The 12,578-nt window shown below is 43.2% G+C and overlaps 1 protein-coding gene across 1 annotated transcript; it reads right to left on the bottom strand.

The window, feature by feature from the left end:
- Positions 1–6,812: 6,812 nt before the first annotated feature.
- On the bottom strand, positions 6,813–12,189 carry LOC118097573 (alpha-lactalbumin-like). Its single transcript, XM_035140545.3, has 4 exons — positions 12,054–12,189; positions 10,390–10,545; positions 8,531–8,609; positions 6,813–7,185 (listed from the first exon to the last, which is right to left on the bottom strand). The coding sequence occupies exons 1-4, from the start codon at positions 12,187–12,189 to the stop codon at positions 7,116–7,118; spliced, it is 441 nt and encodes a 146-aa protein (XP_034996436.1). The 3' UTR covers positions 6,813–7,115.
- Between the last annotated feature and the right edge of the window lie 389 nt (positions 12,190–12,578).

The following is a 12,578-nucleotide window of genomic DNA, read 5'->3' as shown; positions in this document are numbered from 1 at the left end:
TGCGGAGCTCCAAAGCCTGTTTTCTGAACCGACACCATCTTTCCGGAAGTCGAAAAGGACTTCATCTGAGACCAACCATGGAGATCAGTTGCCAACCGGAGTAGATATACTGGGAAAGATGAACCTGTAAAGTAGGATGCAGTTTTTTTGCTGATTAAATAAAAGACTCTTAGCTAATGTCCACTACAAATATAAAACCTTTAAACATGTGAAACACGGAAAACATAAATCAAAGCAAGAAGTATATAGACCTCAATTTATTAATTTTTTTCCTATATTATATTAATTATATTATATTATATTATATTATATTATTCATTATATTATTATATTATTATATTCATTATAATTATATTCATTATATAGTCAGAGCAGTGGGGTCCTAACAGCAAAGGGAAGGCTTCCATGCACACCTCCCCCCCTTTGTGTTTTATTAAACTTCCTCTGATGGGGAAGGGTTGGGTTTGGCAACCATTTTTGAACATTGGGAGTCTTTAAAGCAGGGGTCAGCAAACTTTTTCAGCAGGGGGCTGGTCCACTGTCCCTCAAACCTTGTGGGGGGGCTGGACTATATTTTTTGGGGGAAATATGAATGAATTCCTATGCCCTACAAATAACCCAGAGATGCATTTTAAATAAAAGTGCCTATCCTACTCATGTAAAAACAGCAGGCAGGCCCCACAAATAACCCAGAGATGCATTTTAAATAAAAGGAAATATTCTACTCATGTAAAAACACGCTGATTCCCGGACCATCTGCGGGATGGATTGAGAAGGCGATTGGGCCGCATCTGGCCCCCAGGCCTTAGTTTGCCTACCCATGCTTTAGGGTCTGAGTAAATGGCCAGCTTTGTCCACTGAGAAAAAAGCAATGCGGAAATGGTCTAAGGTTAAGGCTGCTGAGCAGCAGGTTCATTCTAAAGCTTAGTGACGTTTGAACTTGTTTGTCCATGCTTGAAACATCGAGCAGCAGAGCTGTTCTGAATATGACAATGGTAGATCTGGTATATGAGGCCATGGTGTCTGTGGATCCAAGTTTAGGTGATGATGCATATAGAAACCTTCAGAAGGCTAGCCTAAACCAGGAGCAGCTTTCCTTCTATTGTTTCTATGCTAAAACACATTCCAAAGTGCCTGCATAAGAGAGGGAGACATGCTGTACTGCAGGTGTCCTAACTCTCTCCAGGTAAACCCATCTAAGGGAAGGAATGCAAAGAGATCACTTGCAGCGAGGTGCTGCTTAGAGAGAGTTCTTTGTGTGCTTGCTTTATTAAGGAAAGACCATGCTGAGAGGGCGATGTAGTCTAGGATAGGAGAAATTTTGCCACAGTTTTATGCCTTAAACAGTGAAACAAGTGTATTATTATTATTATTATTAGCCTTAGCCTTAGCCTTAGCCTTAGCCTTTGCTTTTGGGGTTGTATAGCACACAATGGATGGACATCCAGTTTTGGTTTTTATACTCTCATACAGCCCCTTCATGGATCAATGCCTTGTCGTGGCGAAGGGGCTTGAATAACTCCGAGAAGCTATGAGCTATGCCATGCAGGGCCACCCAAGATGGACAGGTCATAGTGGAGAGTTTTGACTAAACGTGATCCACCTGGAGAAGGAACTGGCAAGCCACTCCAGTATCCCTGCCAAGAAAACTCCATGGACAAAGACAACAGGCATATAAAAGTTATGACGCTGGAAGATGAGCCCCTCAGGTCGGAAGGCGTTCAACATGCTACTGAGGAAGAGCGGAGGACAAGTACAAGTAGATTCAGAGCTGATGAAGCGGCTGGGCCAAAGCCGAAAGGACGCTCAGTTGCGGATATGCCTGGAAGTGAAAGGAAAGTCCGATGCTGTAAAGAAAAATATTGCATAGGAACCTGGAATGTAAGAACCATGAATAGAGGTAAGCTGGATGTGGTCAAAAATGAGATGACAAGAATAAATATCGACATCCTGGGCATCAGTGAACTAAAATGGAAGGGAATGGGTGAATTCAGTTCGGGTGACTATCATATCTACTACTGTGGGCAAGAATCCTGTAGAAGAAATGGAGTGGCCCTCATAGTCAACAAAAGAGTGGCAAAAGCTGTAATGGGATGCAATCTCAAAAATGACAGAATGATCTCGATACGAATCCAAGGCAGACCTTTTAACATCACAGTAATCCAAGTTTATGCACCAACTACCGGTGCTGAAGAAAGTGAAATTGACCAATTCTATGAAGACCTACAACACCTTCTAGAAATGACACCAAAGAAGGATGTTCTTCTCATTACAGGGGATTGGAATGCTAAAGTAGGGAATCAAGAGATAAAAGGAACAACTGGCAAGTTTGGCCTTGGAGTTCAAAATGAAGCAGGGCAAAGGCTAATAGAGTTCTGTCAAGAGAACAAGCTGGTCATCACAAACACTCTCTTCCAACAACACAAGAGACGACTCTACACATGGATATCACCAAATGGGCAGCATCGAAATCAGATTGATTATATTCTCTGCAGCCAAAGATGGAGAAGCTCTATACAGTCAGCAAAAACAAGACCTGGAGCTGACTGTAACTCAGATCATCAGCTTCTTATAGCAAAATTCCAGCTTAAACTGAAGAAAGTAGGAAAAACCACTGGGCCAGTAAGATACAATCTGAATCAAATCCCTTATGAATACACAGTGGAAGTGAGGAACAGGTTTAAGGATTTAGATTTGGTGGACAGAGTGCCTGAAGAACTATGGATGGAGGCTCGTAACATTATACAGGAGGCAGCAACGAAAACCATCCCAAGGAAAAGGAAATGCAAGAAGGCAAAATGGCTGTCCAACAAGGCCTTACGAATAGCGGAGGAGAGGAGGCAAGCAAAATGCAAGGGAGATAGGGAAAGATACAGGAAACTGAATGCAGATTTCCAAAAAACAGCAAGGAGAGATAAGAGGGTCTTCTTAAATGAGCAATGCAAAGAAATAGAGGAAAACAATAGAATGGGGAAAACCAGAGATCTGTTCAAGAAAATTGGAGATATGAAAGGAGCATTTCGTACAAAGATTACCATAATCAAGGACAAAAGTGGTAAGGACCTAACAGAAGCAGAAGACATCAAGAAGAGGTGGCAAGAATACACAGAGGAATTATACCAGAAAGATATGGAGGTCTCGTACACCCCAGGTAGTGTGGTTGCTGACCTTGAGCCAGACATCTTGGAGAGTGAAGTCAAATGGGCCTTAGAAAGCACTGCTAATAACAAAGCCAGTGGAAGTGATGATATTCCAGCTGAACTATTTAAAATTTTAAAAGATGATGCTGTTAAGGTGCTACACCCAATATGCCAGCAAGTTTGGAAAACTCAGCAATGGCCAGAGGATTGGAGAAGATCAGTCTACATCCCAATTCCAAAGAAGGGCAGTGCCAAAGAATGCTCCAACTACCGCACAATTGCGCTCATTTCACACGCTAGCAAGGTTATGCTTAAAATTCTACAAGGCAGGCTTAGGCAGTATGTGGACCGAGAACTCCCAGAAGTGCAAGCTGGATTTCGAAAGGGCAGAGGAACCAGAGACCAAATAGCAAACATGCGCTGGATTATGGAGAAAGCTAGAGAGTTCCAGAAAAACGTCTACTTCTGCTTCATTGACTATGCAAAAGCCTTTGACTGTGTCGACCACAGCAAACTATGGCAAGTTCTTAAAGAAATGGGAGTGCCTGATCACCTCATCTGTCTCCTGAGAAATCTCTATGTGGGACAAGAAGCTACAGTTAGAACTGGATATGGAACAACTGATTGGTTCAAAATTGGGAAAGGAGTACGACAAGGTTGTATATTGTCTCCCTGCTTATTTAACTTATATGCAGAATTCATCATGCGAAAGGCTGGACTAGATGAATCCCAAGCAGGAATTAAGATTGCCGGAAGAAATATCAACAACCTTAGATATGCAGATGACACAACCTTGATGGCAGAAAGTGAGGAGGAATTAAAGAACCTTTTAATGAGGGTGAAAGAGGAGAGCGCAAAACATGGTCTGAAGCTCAACATCAAAAAAACCAAGATCATGGCCACTGGTCCCATCACCTCCTGGCAAATAGAAGGGGAAGAAATGGAGGCAGTGAGAGATTTTACTTTCTTGGGCTCCTTGATCACTGCAGATGGTGACAGCAGTCACGAAATTAAAAGACGCCTGCTTCTTGGGAGAAAAGCAATGACAAACCTAGACAGCATCTTAAAAAGCAGAGACATCACCTTGCCGACAAAGGTCCGTATAGTTAAAGCTATGGTTTTCCCAGTAGTGATGTATGGAAGTGAGAGCTGGACCATAAAGAAGGCTGATCGCCGAAGAATTGATGCTTTTGAATTATGGTGCTGGAGGAGACTCTTGAGAGTCCCATGGACTGCTAGAAGATCAAACCTATCAATTCTTAAGGAAATCAGCCCTGAGTGCTCCCTGGAAGGACAGATCGTGAAGCTGAGGCTCCAATACTTTGGCCACCTCATGAGAAGAGAAGAATCCTTGGAAAAGACTCTGATGTTGGGAAAGATTGAGGGCACTAGGAGAAGGGGACGACAGAGGACGAGATGGTTGGACAGTGTTCTCGAAGCTACGAACATGAGTTTGACCAAACTACGGGAGGCAGTGCAAGACAGGAGTGCCTGGCGTGCTCTGGTCCATGGGGTCACGAAGAGTCGGACACGACTAAACGACTAAACAACAACAACAACAACAACTCTCATACAGAGTGTGAGCTTTGCTGTTCACTCAAATGAAGAGGTGAAAGAACACAAGCAGTGCCTTTCTCTTGAAGCAGGCATGGGTGATGCTGCTAATCAAACTGAAGACGTGGACAAGTGGGGTTATTCTGATCCTTTGATGTTATACATTTGGGGAGGCGCCTGAGCTATGATTGCCATTCATGACTCCTGTCTAGCCCATTCACGGTGATGGAACTGATAGTGAGCTTATTATTGCCCTGCCAGCCACTAGCACACTTGCCTCTTGAGTCCGCAGGGTGGGAGCAGTTGAACCCTGCCTGCTGCCCTAAAAGTATAGCTTCAAGGGCTTTTGTGCCAGGAGCATATGTAATTAGGGCAGGAGTGTTCCTTCTGTAGAGAGAGACAGTCACCCCTTCTCTGGTTCCCCAAGGTCAGATGGTTCAGGGAGGTAATAAGCAATAATCTAGGGGGAAAGGGGCTCGGCTTCATGAGGGCAGATACACCTTACATGTCTGGAAAACTGACATCTCTTGTAGGCAAGAGGCATTTCGTGCAGGCCAAAATAGGTAAGAAAGACAGAGGAAGTAGAGTTTTAGGGCCATTGAAGTCCTCTCCTTTCCCCACATTTGAAGGTGTCTTCACTTGGGATGGTCCCTTAAAAAGGTGTGAGTCCTGCCTTAATCACCATCTGCCATATCCACAGAGTCAGTCTGTGAATGATCCCATTCTTGATTAGCTTTGTATCATGTGCTACACATCTTTTGACGTGGCTGGCAGAATGGTACTGATGCTGGCAGGCCGGACTCAGATCCAGCTTGCTGCTCAGAATCTCATGTCCTCTCCTTAGAGAGTCCCCCCCCCCAATGTTGAGGCCCATTTATATCATGCCATAGCTCTGAGAACACTTGGAGTGTGGGGTGCAGGGGTGCCAACTTGAATAAAATAATGAGACCCAAGTAAGCCCTGCCCTGCGTAATTGATCACATGACACAGAGCAAGCATGCCATTTGAATGGCAATGTCCAACAACTTGGGGGGCGGCCCCCTCAAATATTTTATTGGGGCGGCCCCAGGAGTTGGCTCTTGTGTTAGTGTGGGTCTTCCATATTCCATACCCTTTGTTCAGCATACTCTCTACATCACTCTGATTGGCCTACGGTAACTGCCTTATACGGTAACCATTATAGCCATACTTGGAGATACTTGTGGATGACTGTAAGATGAATAGTGATGATGTTGCTAACTAATATTGTATTCCATGCTGTTCTGGAGGGCCCCCCAAACCTCAGAAACACATTTTCAGGGTGCAAGGGGGCTGAAAACCCTCTTCTCATGTGTTATCAGATACCTCTATTCAGCCAAAAGCCATTTTGCAAGCAGAATGGGAGCACTGGATTTGACTGTTAGTCACATTTAGCATCTTGCGGACTGTAAATAAGAGAATCTGAAGATACTACACTAGAATGGGGCTGGGACAGGGGCTATCCAACAGAGGAGGGATAATAGGGGATTGGGGTGGAGAGGAGAGGTGAAGATTATAAATATAGAATTTAATCATTGGAATGATGAGGGAGTCAGGGAAAGAGGGTGCTGTAAAGGCTAAGGAGGAGGCAGGAAGAAAAAGGAACTGGCACCTGGCTGCAGAGGGTGAGGGCTGCTGCAGGTTGACTGTGGACCAAGCAAGAGGTAGACCTAGTTGATGGCAGTAGCCTGTTTTTTCCTGGCTGGAAGCCATGGCAGAAACTAGATGGCGTGGAATCATAGAAGATGTGAGTTCATCTTACTCAGAGGTTGACTAGCAGCACAATTCAGAACCTAGGGAATCACATGGGATGGGCAGCAGCGAGAAGGGATCCTTGCACCACTGAATGTCCTGGCTAAAACAAACAAGCCAAGGCCCTGCTCTGTGGTCCTGGCCTGTGTCTGCAGAGGGGAATGGGACCTGCTTATGCAGAGCTGCCCCCAGCTAACCTAGCTGAAGCAGTCACCTTGAAATCAGTGCAAGACGTTAGTCATGGCTGACTGAAGTCACATTTATTTCAGTGGGAATTAAGTGTAACTAACCTAACCTGGATCCATCCCAATGTTGTTGTTTTTTCAAGTTCAGAAGAGTACTCTATGCCAACTATATTGACTTGGTTCTGATGTAAAATTTTCATATAATTTTTGTCTGAATGGAATCAATTGAGACATGTTTATAGGATTCATCCAAGTTGTGGGTTTCAGGAAGATTCTCTCTCTCTCTCTTTAAAGGTGTTTGTTAATTTTGAAGATTATCTTGACTTTTGATCAAATGGTCCTCAGGTTTTGGGCCTGCCGCCTTCATCAAACAGCTGACCCAGAATGAGATGTGGTAGTACCACTAACTACCCTATCCAATCAGAACAGCTTGTGGTGAAAATAATAATAAATGTATCCCTGTATTTCAAGGCTTATTGCATTCCCAATAGAGTATGGAAGGCATAGGATGACGGCAGTATTCTTCAAAGGGCTTCCTAAAAGAGAAGAGAAAAAGAAACAACATTTATGAGAGAGAGGTTGGGGCTGTTGGCATTTGCCTTAACCATCTATGCTACCAGCTGGATGACCAGATCCAGAAATGGTCAACCCTACTTTGGACAGAAACACTTTGGACATCACCTGCTGTCACATAATTGTTAGGATTTCACCCCTCCCTACGCTGCAGATATAGGATTATTGTAATGCATTTCAGCTGCTGATTGTTAGAGCTATATAAGCAGAAAGGGAGATACACTGTTTGCTCCTTTCCTCCCACTGCTCTCTCACAATGATGTTTTGTTTCAGTGGTCTCTCTGAGGAAGAGAGAGAAAGAGGAGCCATATTTGATTTCATTGCAATAAATTAGGGTTAGATGTTACACCTCAAGGCTAACGCTTCTGTCCCAGGAGGGTCTGGGTTGCATCAGTGTGATGGGAGACCAGAGTGAATAATGCCCGGTGAAGCTGCATTGGGGGAAGGCACAAGGCCTTGGCATTATCTCCCAACAATTATATCAGGCGATTTAAAATTTCAGCCACAGTTTCAAAAAAAGATTATTCCTTTGCAGATGCATTTTGAATTAAAAAATAATTCCAGCACTGCAAAGTGCTTTGGATTCGGCACCAAGTTCAGCAGAGGCTGAAAAGGAAGAATTGAGAGCACACTTAAAGTGAGCTCCAGGTTCTTCCTTTTAAAAATAAGGCAGTTGCTTTACATGTCCCACACCTGATGTCATATTTCTATTTATGGTATCAAGAGATGAACAGGTGGGCATGACTTGGGCCAAATGCCCTCTTAAGACAAATGGAGAGGCCTGGGGGTCTAATGAGGCCTGTCAACTGGAGGCTCCCATCACTGCCTTAAGAGGCTTTTTTTTAAAGCACCAAAGTGTAGAATGAGCTTCACACTGTTCTCTTTCATTATTACATCCTTTCCTTTATGTTTCTAATTTTATGCTGAATTTGCACCATTGGAATGCACCCGTTATCTTAACTTTTGATCAATAGATACTCTGCTGTTCCCCACAAGGAAAAACAACAGCAGCCGCCTCTAAACTCTTTAAGCAGCATCTCTGCCTGATATGTACTAGCTGAGCAGACCATCCTGGTGATCAACTAGTTCTTCATTTAGTCTTGAGTTAATTCTTCCACCATTTTTCATAATAGACTGTCCTATTGTAAAGGACTCTTGAAATGTACTTAATACACAAAGGGTATGGGGCTGAAAGCAGTTCTCTTTTCTCTGCCTTTCTCTGCCAGAAAAAGTTTGTGCTCAATTTGATTATATGATATTGTCATTTATATTTTCATTCTTAGACATTGCCAAGCTGATGCCACTTACCAAGCTAACATCCCCTTCTTGCTTGCAGAAACTTTCTTTGCACACTCAACATCATCTGCAATATTGTCATCCAGAAACTCTGCCAGGAAAGTTATTGAAGTTGGCATTGAAGTACAAATCAAGATAGAAGAGGGGCCTCTGTTGGTGTATTCTCCACCCTGCTACCTACCATCTGCCTTCCTGAGCTAGCCGTGGTCTCAGCAGCAGTGCTGAAATCCTCCAGGCTCATGGTTCAACATTTGCGTCATCTCTATCTCACTGGAAGCCACAACCACAGCAGCCAGGGGGGTTGCAGGGGCAATGCCCTGTGGCAGCTACTTCAGCCCACCTCATTGTCTCAATCATGAGTCTGCATCAAGTTACTCCTGCTCCATTAATGGGTCCTTCATCCCTGATGGGATTGAGACTTACTTGGCCTCAGAAAAATCTTCAGGAATGAAGGACCCATTAAATTGGTTTGCCCCCCAAAACAGATGGATCCAAATAGTTTCCTAGTGCCTCCCATTCCTGTCTCCTGTCACTGCTACAAGTGAGTCTATCAAAGCTCTGCTTGGTCTTTGAAAAATGCCTCTTTCATTGTGATGAATGAGGCTTTAATGATGTGAACCAGTCTAGGCATGTATATGCAATTATAAGCTCAACAACTTTTGTGTCCGGATTTCACTTTCTGAAATATGGCAACCTTAAAGGTAAAGGTAAAGGGACCCTTGACCATTAGGTCCAGTCGTGACCGACTCTGGGGTTGCACGCTCATCTCGCGTTATTGGCCAAGGGAGCCGGCGTACAGCTTCCAGGTCATGTGGCCAGCATGACAAAGCCGCTTCTGGTGGACCAGAGCAGCACACGGAAACACTGTTTACCTTCCCGCTGTAGCGGTTCCTATTTATCTACTTGCACTTTGATATGCTTTCGAACTGCTAGGTTGGCAGGAGCTGGGACCAAGCAACGGGAGCTCGCCCCATCACGGGGATTTGAACCGCCAACCTTCTGATCGGCAAGCCCTAGGCTCTGTGGTTTTACCCACAGTGCCACCCGTTAGTCATACTGCAAAGAACAAGAAACTGCAGTAATAAAGTTCCCTAAGTCTCCTCCACAAAACCCCTTTTTGAATACTGAAAGATACAAATAACAAAAAAAGGGGTGGCATTGAGCATGCAAAGAATTAAAAAGCAAGATATAAAACTTTTCCAATATGCAGTAACAGCAGCAAGAATATTAATTGCACAAAAATGGAAACAAGAAGAATTACCGACAAAAGAAGAATGGAGAGTGAAATTGATGGAGTATGTGGAATTGGACAAGATGACGGGAAGAATCCGAGAACAGCATGACCAGAAGTTCATCAAAGACTGTACTAAATTTATAGACTATTTGAAAGATAGTTGCATTCAATGTACTACGTTGGTAGGATTGCAAGAAGCTTTGTAAGTTATAGAAGAGAAAAATCATTGTAAAATAGATTTTAGTGATAAGTATTTGTTATAATTTAATTCAATGATTGATAAGTGAAGTATAGATGTTAGAATAAATGTTAGAAAACCATTAGAAAGGGGTGGACGGAAGTCAAGGCTTTAAAAAAGCCAAAAGGATAAAATGTGAAAAATAATGAGTTGAATTTGATTAATTAAAAATCAATAAAATATTATATGGCAAAAAAGAAAAGAAATAAACACACAAACTCATTTTTTCTTCTTTTTTTAAAAAAAGCAAGTGACAGCAGCGTGGGGCTTCTGCAGCCTTGTTTCAGGGGAAGTGGCGTGGCATGCCAAGCTGGCGACCCCCAGGGAGCAGATTCCCTCCCCTGAAATAAATAGTTCTCCTTGAGTTGCAGAAGGCAAAAGCAAAGAGTCGCCACTTACTCTCACAGTCAATACTGCAGAGGTTCTTTGTGGGGTGCTTCCCATTGTCACACCATAACAGACCACTCAAATAAAACATGCCGTAGTATGGATGACCATCTGTGTACTCATAGTGTTGCGTGTCAAACTGACTTGCGAACAGGACCAAACACAACCCTGGGAGGAAAGCACAGATTAGAAAGGTAGAATGCATTTTGTTTCCTACATATCAAGTGCAAAACTTCAAAACAGGAAATTTCATATTATGACTCAACATTTCAGGTAATCTAAATGTTTACAGAATGTTGCCATATTCCAAAGAGCCAAAAACCAGACAACCCACCACCACCACCACCGGGGCCCCTCCTCCTCCCACCATCGCACATCTTCATCAGGCGAAGGAGGGAGGGAGGGAGGGAGGAGAGAGAGAGAGAGAGAGAGAGAGAGAGAGAGAGAGAGAGAGAGAGAGAGAGAGAGCGCACCAGGAAGGGAGGCAGCTCAGCCAGCCCCGCGCAGAGAAAGAAATGTTTGTTCCCTGGACATTTGCCAAGTTCTGAAAATTCCCCTGGACACCATTTTCAGGAGTGGAATCCCGGATATCTCTGGGAAATCCAGGATGTATGGCAGCCCTAAACATTAACCATTCTCAAATTTGACATTAACCATTTCAAGATTCAGTGTTTCACCTAGCACAGGACACATAAAGGTTTGTTTTTCATAGCATGAAACACATATACATACAAAATAGATATGCTAATTATGTTATTTGTTTTTTATTTTTATAAATGCTTAGTTTTAACATGAGAACCAGAAAACTTGATTATTTCCACTAACGGAGCTTCCTCACAAATTGATCACAGTTTTAAAGGAATAAATAATCTACTCTTAACACTTCCCAATTCCATTTTTTATGTAACCTGTTACCATACTTGCTTTATGTAATTCCTCATGATAATTTTCTCTATTTTTTTTAGAATAATTGTTAATTTAATCAGGGCAGATTTGACGGAGTAGTACCACCAGCAAATGCCTGAGCAAGGACTTTCTCTAGCACAGCTGGGCTTCCCATGCCCCCCAAGTTTTTCGTGGGGCAAAACAACAACAACAACAACAACCCTGCGGGGAGTGCACATCAGGCAAGTAGAAAGAACTGCTTAGTGCTGCACTGAATTCCTCCCATCAGATTCAACTGTTTCCATGTTGTTCTCAATAGAGACCTTTGCAAAGCTCAATAAATGCACAATCTGAAACCCATATTTGAGGATGTTCACCTTTAATAACATTTAATAGACAAACCACAATGGGACTAGAACCTGAAAACCCTTTTTTATGTTAGCCACATAGTACCAGAACTGTTTTGCTTTGTTACACTCCCACCCCAAAAAGTAAAAATCACAACTTCTGAAAATAACAGGACATTTTTTGAAAATGTTCTCAATGCCCAATTTTGTTTCTATGTGTTACCAGGGCCCATTTTGAAAAGGTGGCACATCTGCAAATATTAAACAATGTCAGAGAAATCATAAACATTTTAAAGGACGCTCTAAACATCAAGAAAATAATGAATTACAACAAACTCAATCCATAAAAGCCTTCAACAAAACCATAGCAAGTGGCAGTTAAATTGGACCTAAATTAATTCAAAGAAGTTAAAGGGAGTCAAGCACCTAAATATCAGAACTCACAGTGTCCTACTCCAATGTTGTGATAACCATCCAGTCCTCGTCGTATTAATTCATCATGCAGCTCACATTTTAGATACTTTTTGGACTCGGGTGCTAAAATGAGTAGGCAGAGGAAGGCAAGGTGCAGGGCCGTCATGACCACAGATCTCTCAAAAGTCCAGAGTCTTGAATTTTTATAGCTGATGGATGTAGATTTGTTGGGGGAGGGGGGTGCTACCCACTCTTTCTACAGGTGGCATCCTTATGTCACCAGTGAGGGCTTAGACCAAAACTTTTTCAGCAGGGGGCCGGTCCACTGTCCCTCAGACCTTGTCGGGGGCCAGACTATATTTTTTTTGGGGGGTGAACAAATTTCTATGCCCCACAAATAACCCAGAGATGCATTTTAAATAAAAGGACACATTCCACTCATGTAAAAACACGCTGATTCCTAGACCACCCGTCGGCCGGATTGAGAAGGTGATTGGGCCGCATCCGGTCCCTGGGCCTTAGGTTGCCTACCCATGGCTTGGAGAAAGCATCCCC

Source organism: Zootoca vivipara, chromosome 15 (genome assembly GCF_965207765.1).
Source record: "Zootoca vivipara chromosome 15, rZooViv2.hap1.1, whole genome shotgun sequence".
Taxonomy (NCBI): Eukaryota; Metazoa; Chordata; class Lepidosauria; order Squamata; family Lacertidae; genus Zootoca; species Zootoca vivipara.
The sequence above is the reverse complement of the archived record's forward strand: the minus strand, read 5'-3'. Positions and strand labels throughout refer to the sequence as shown.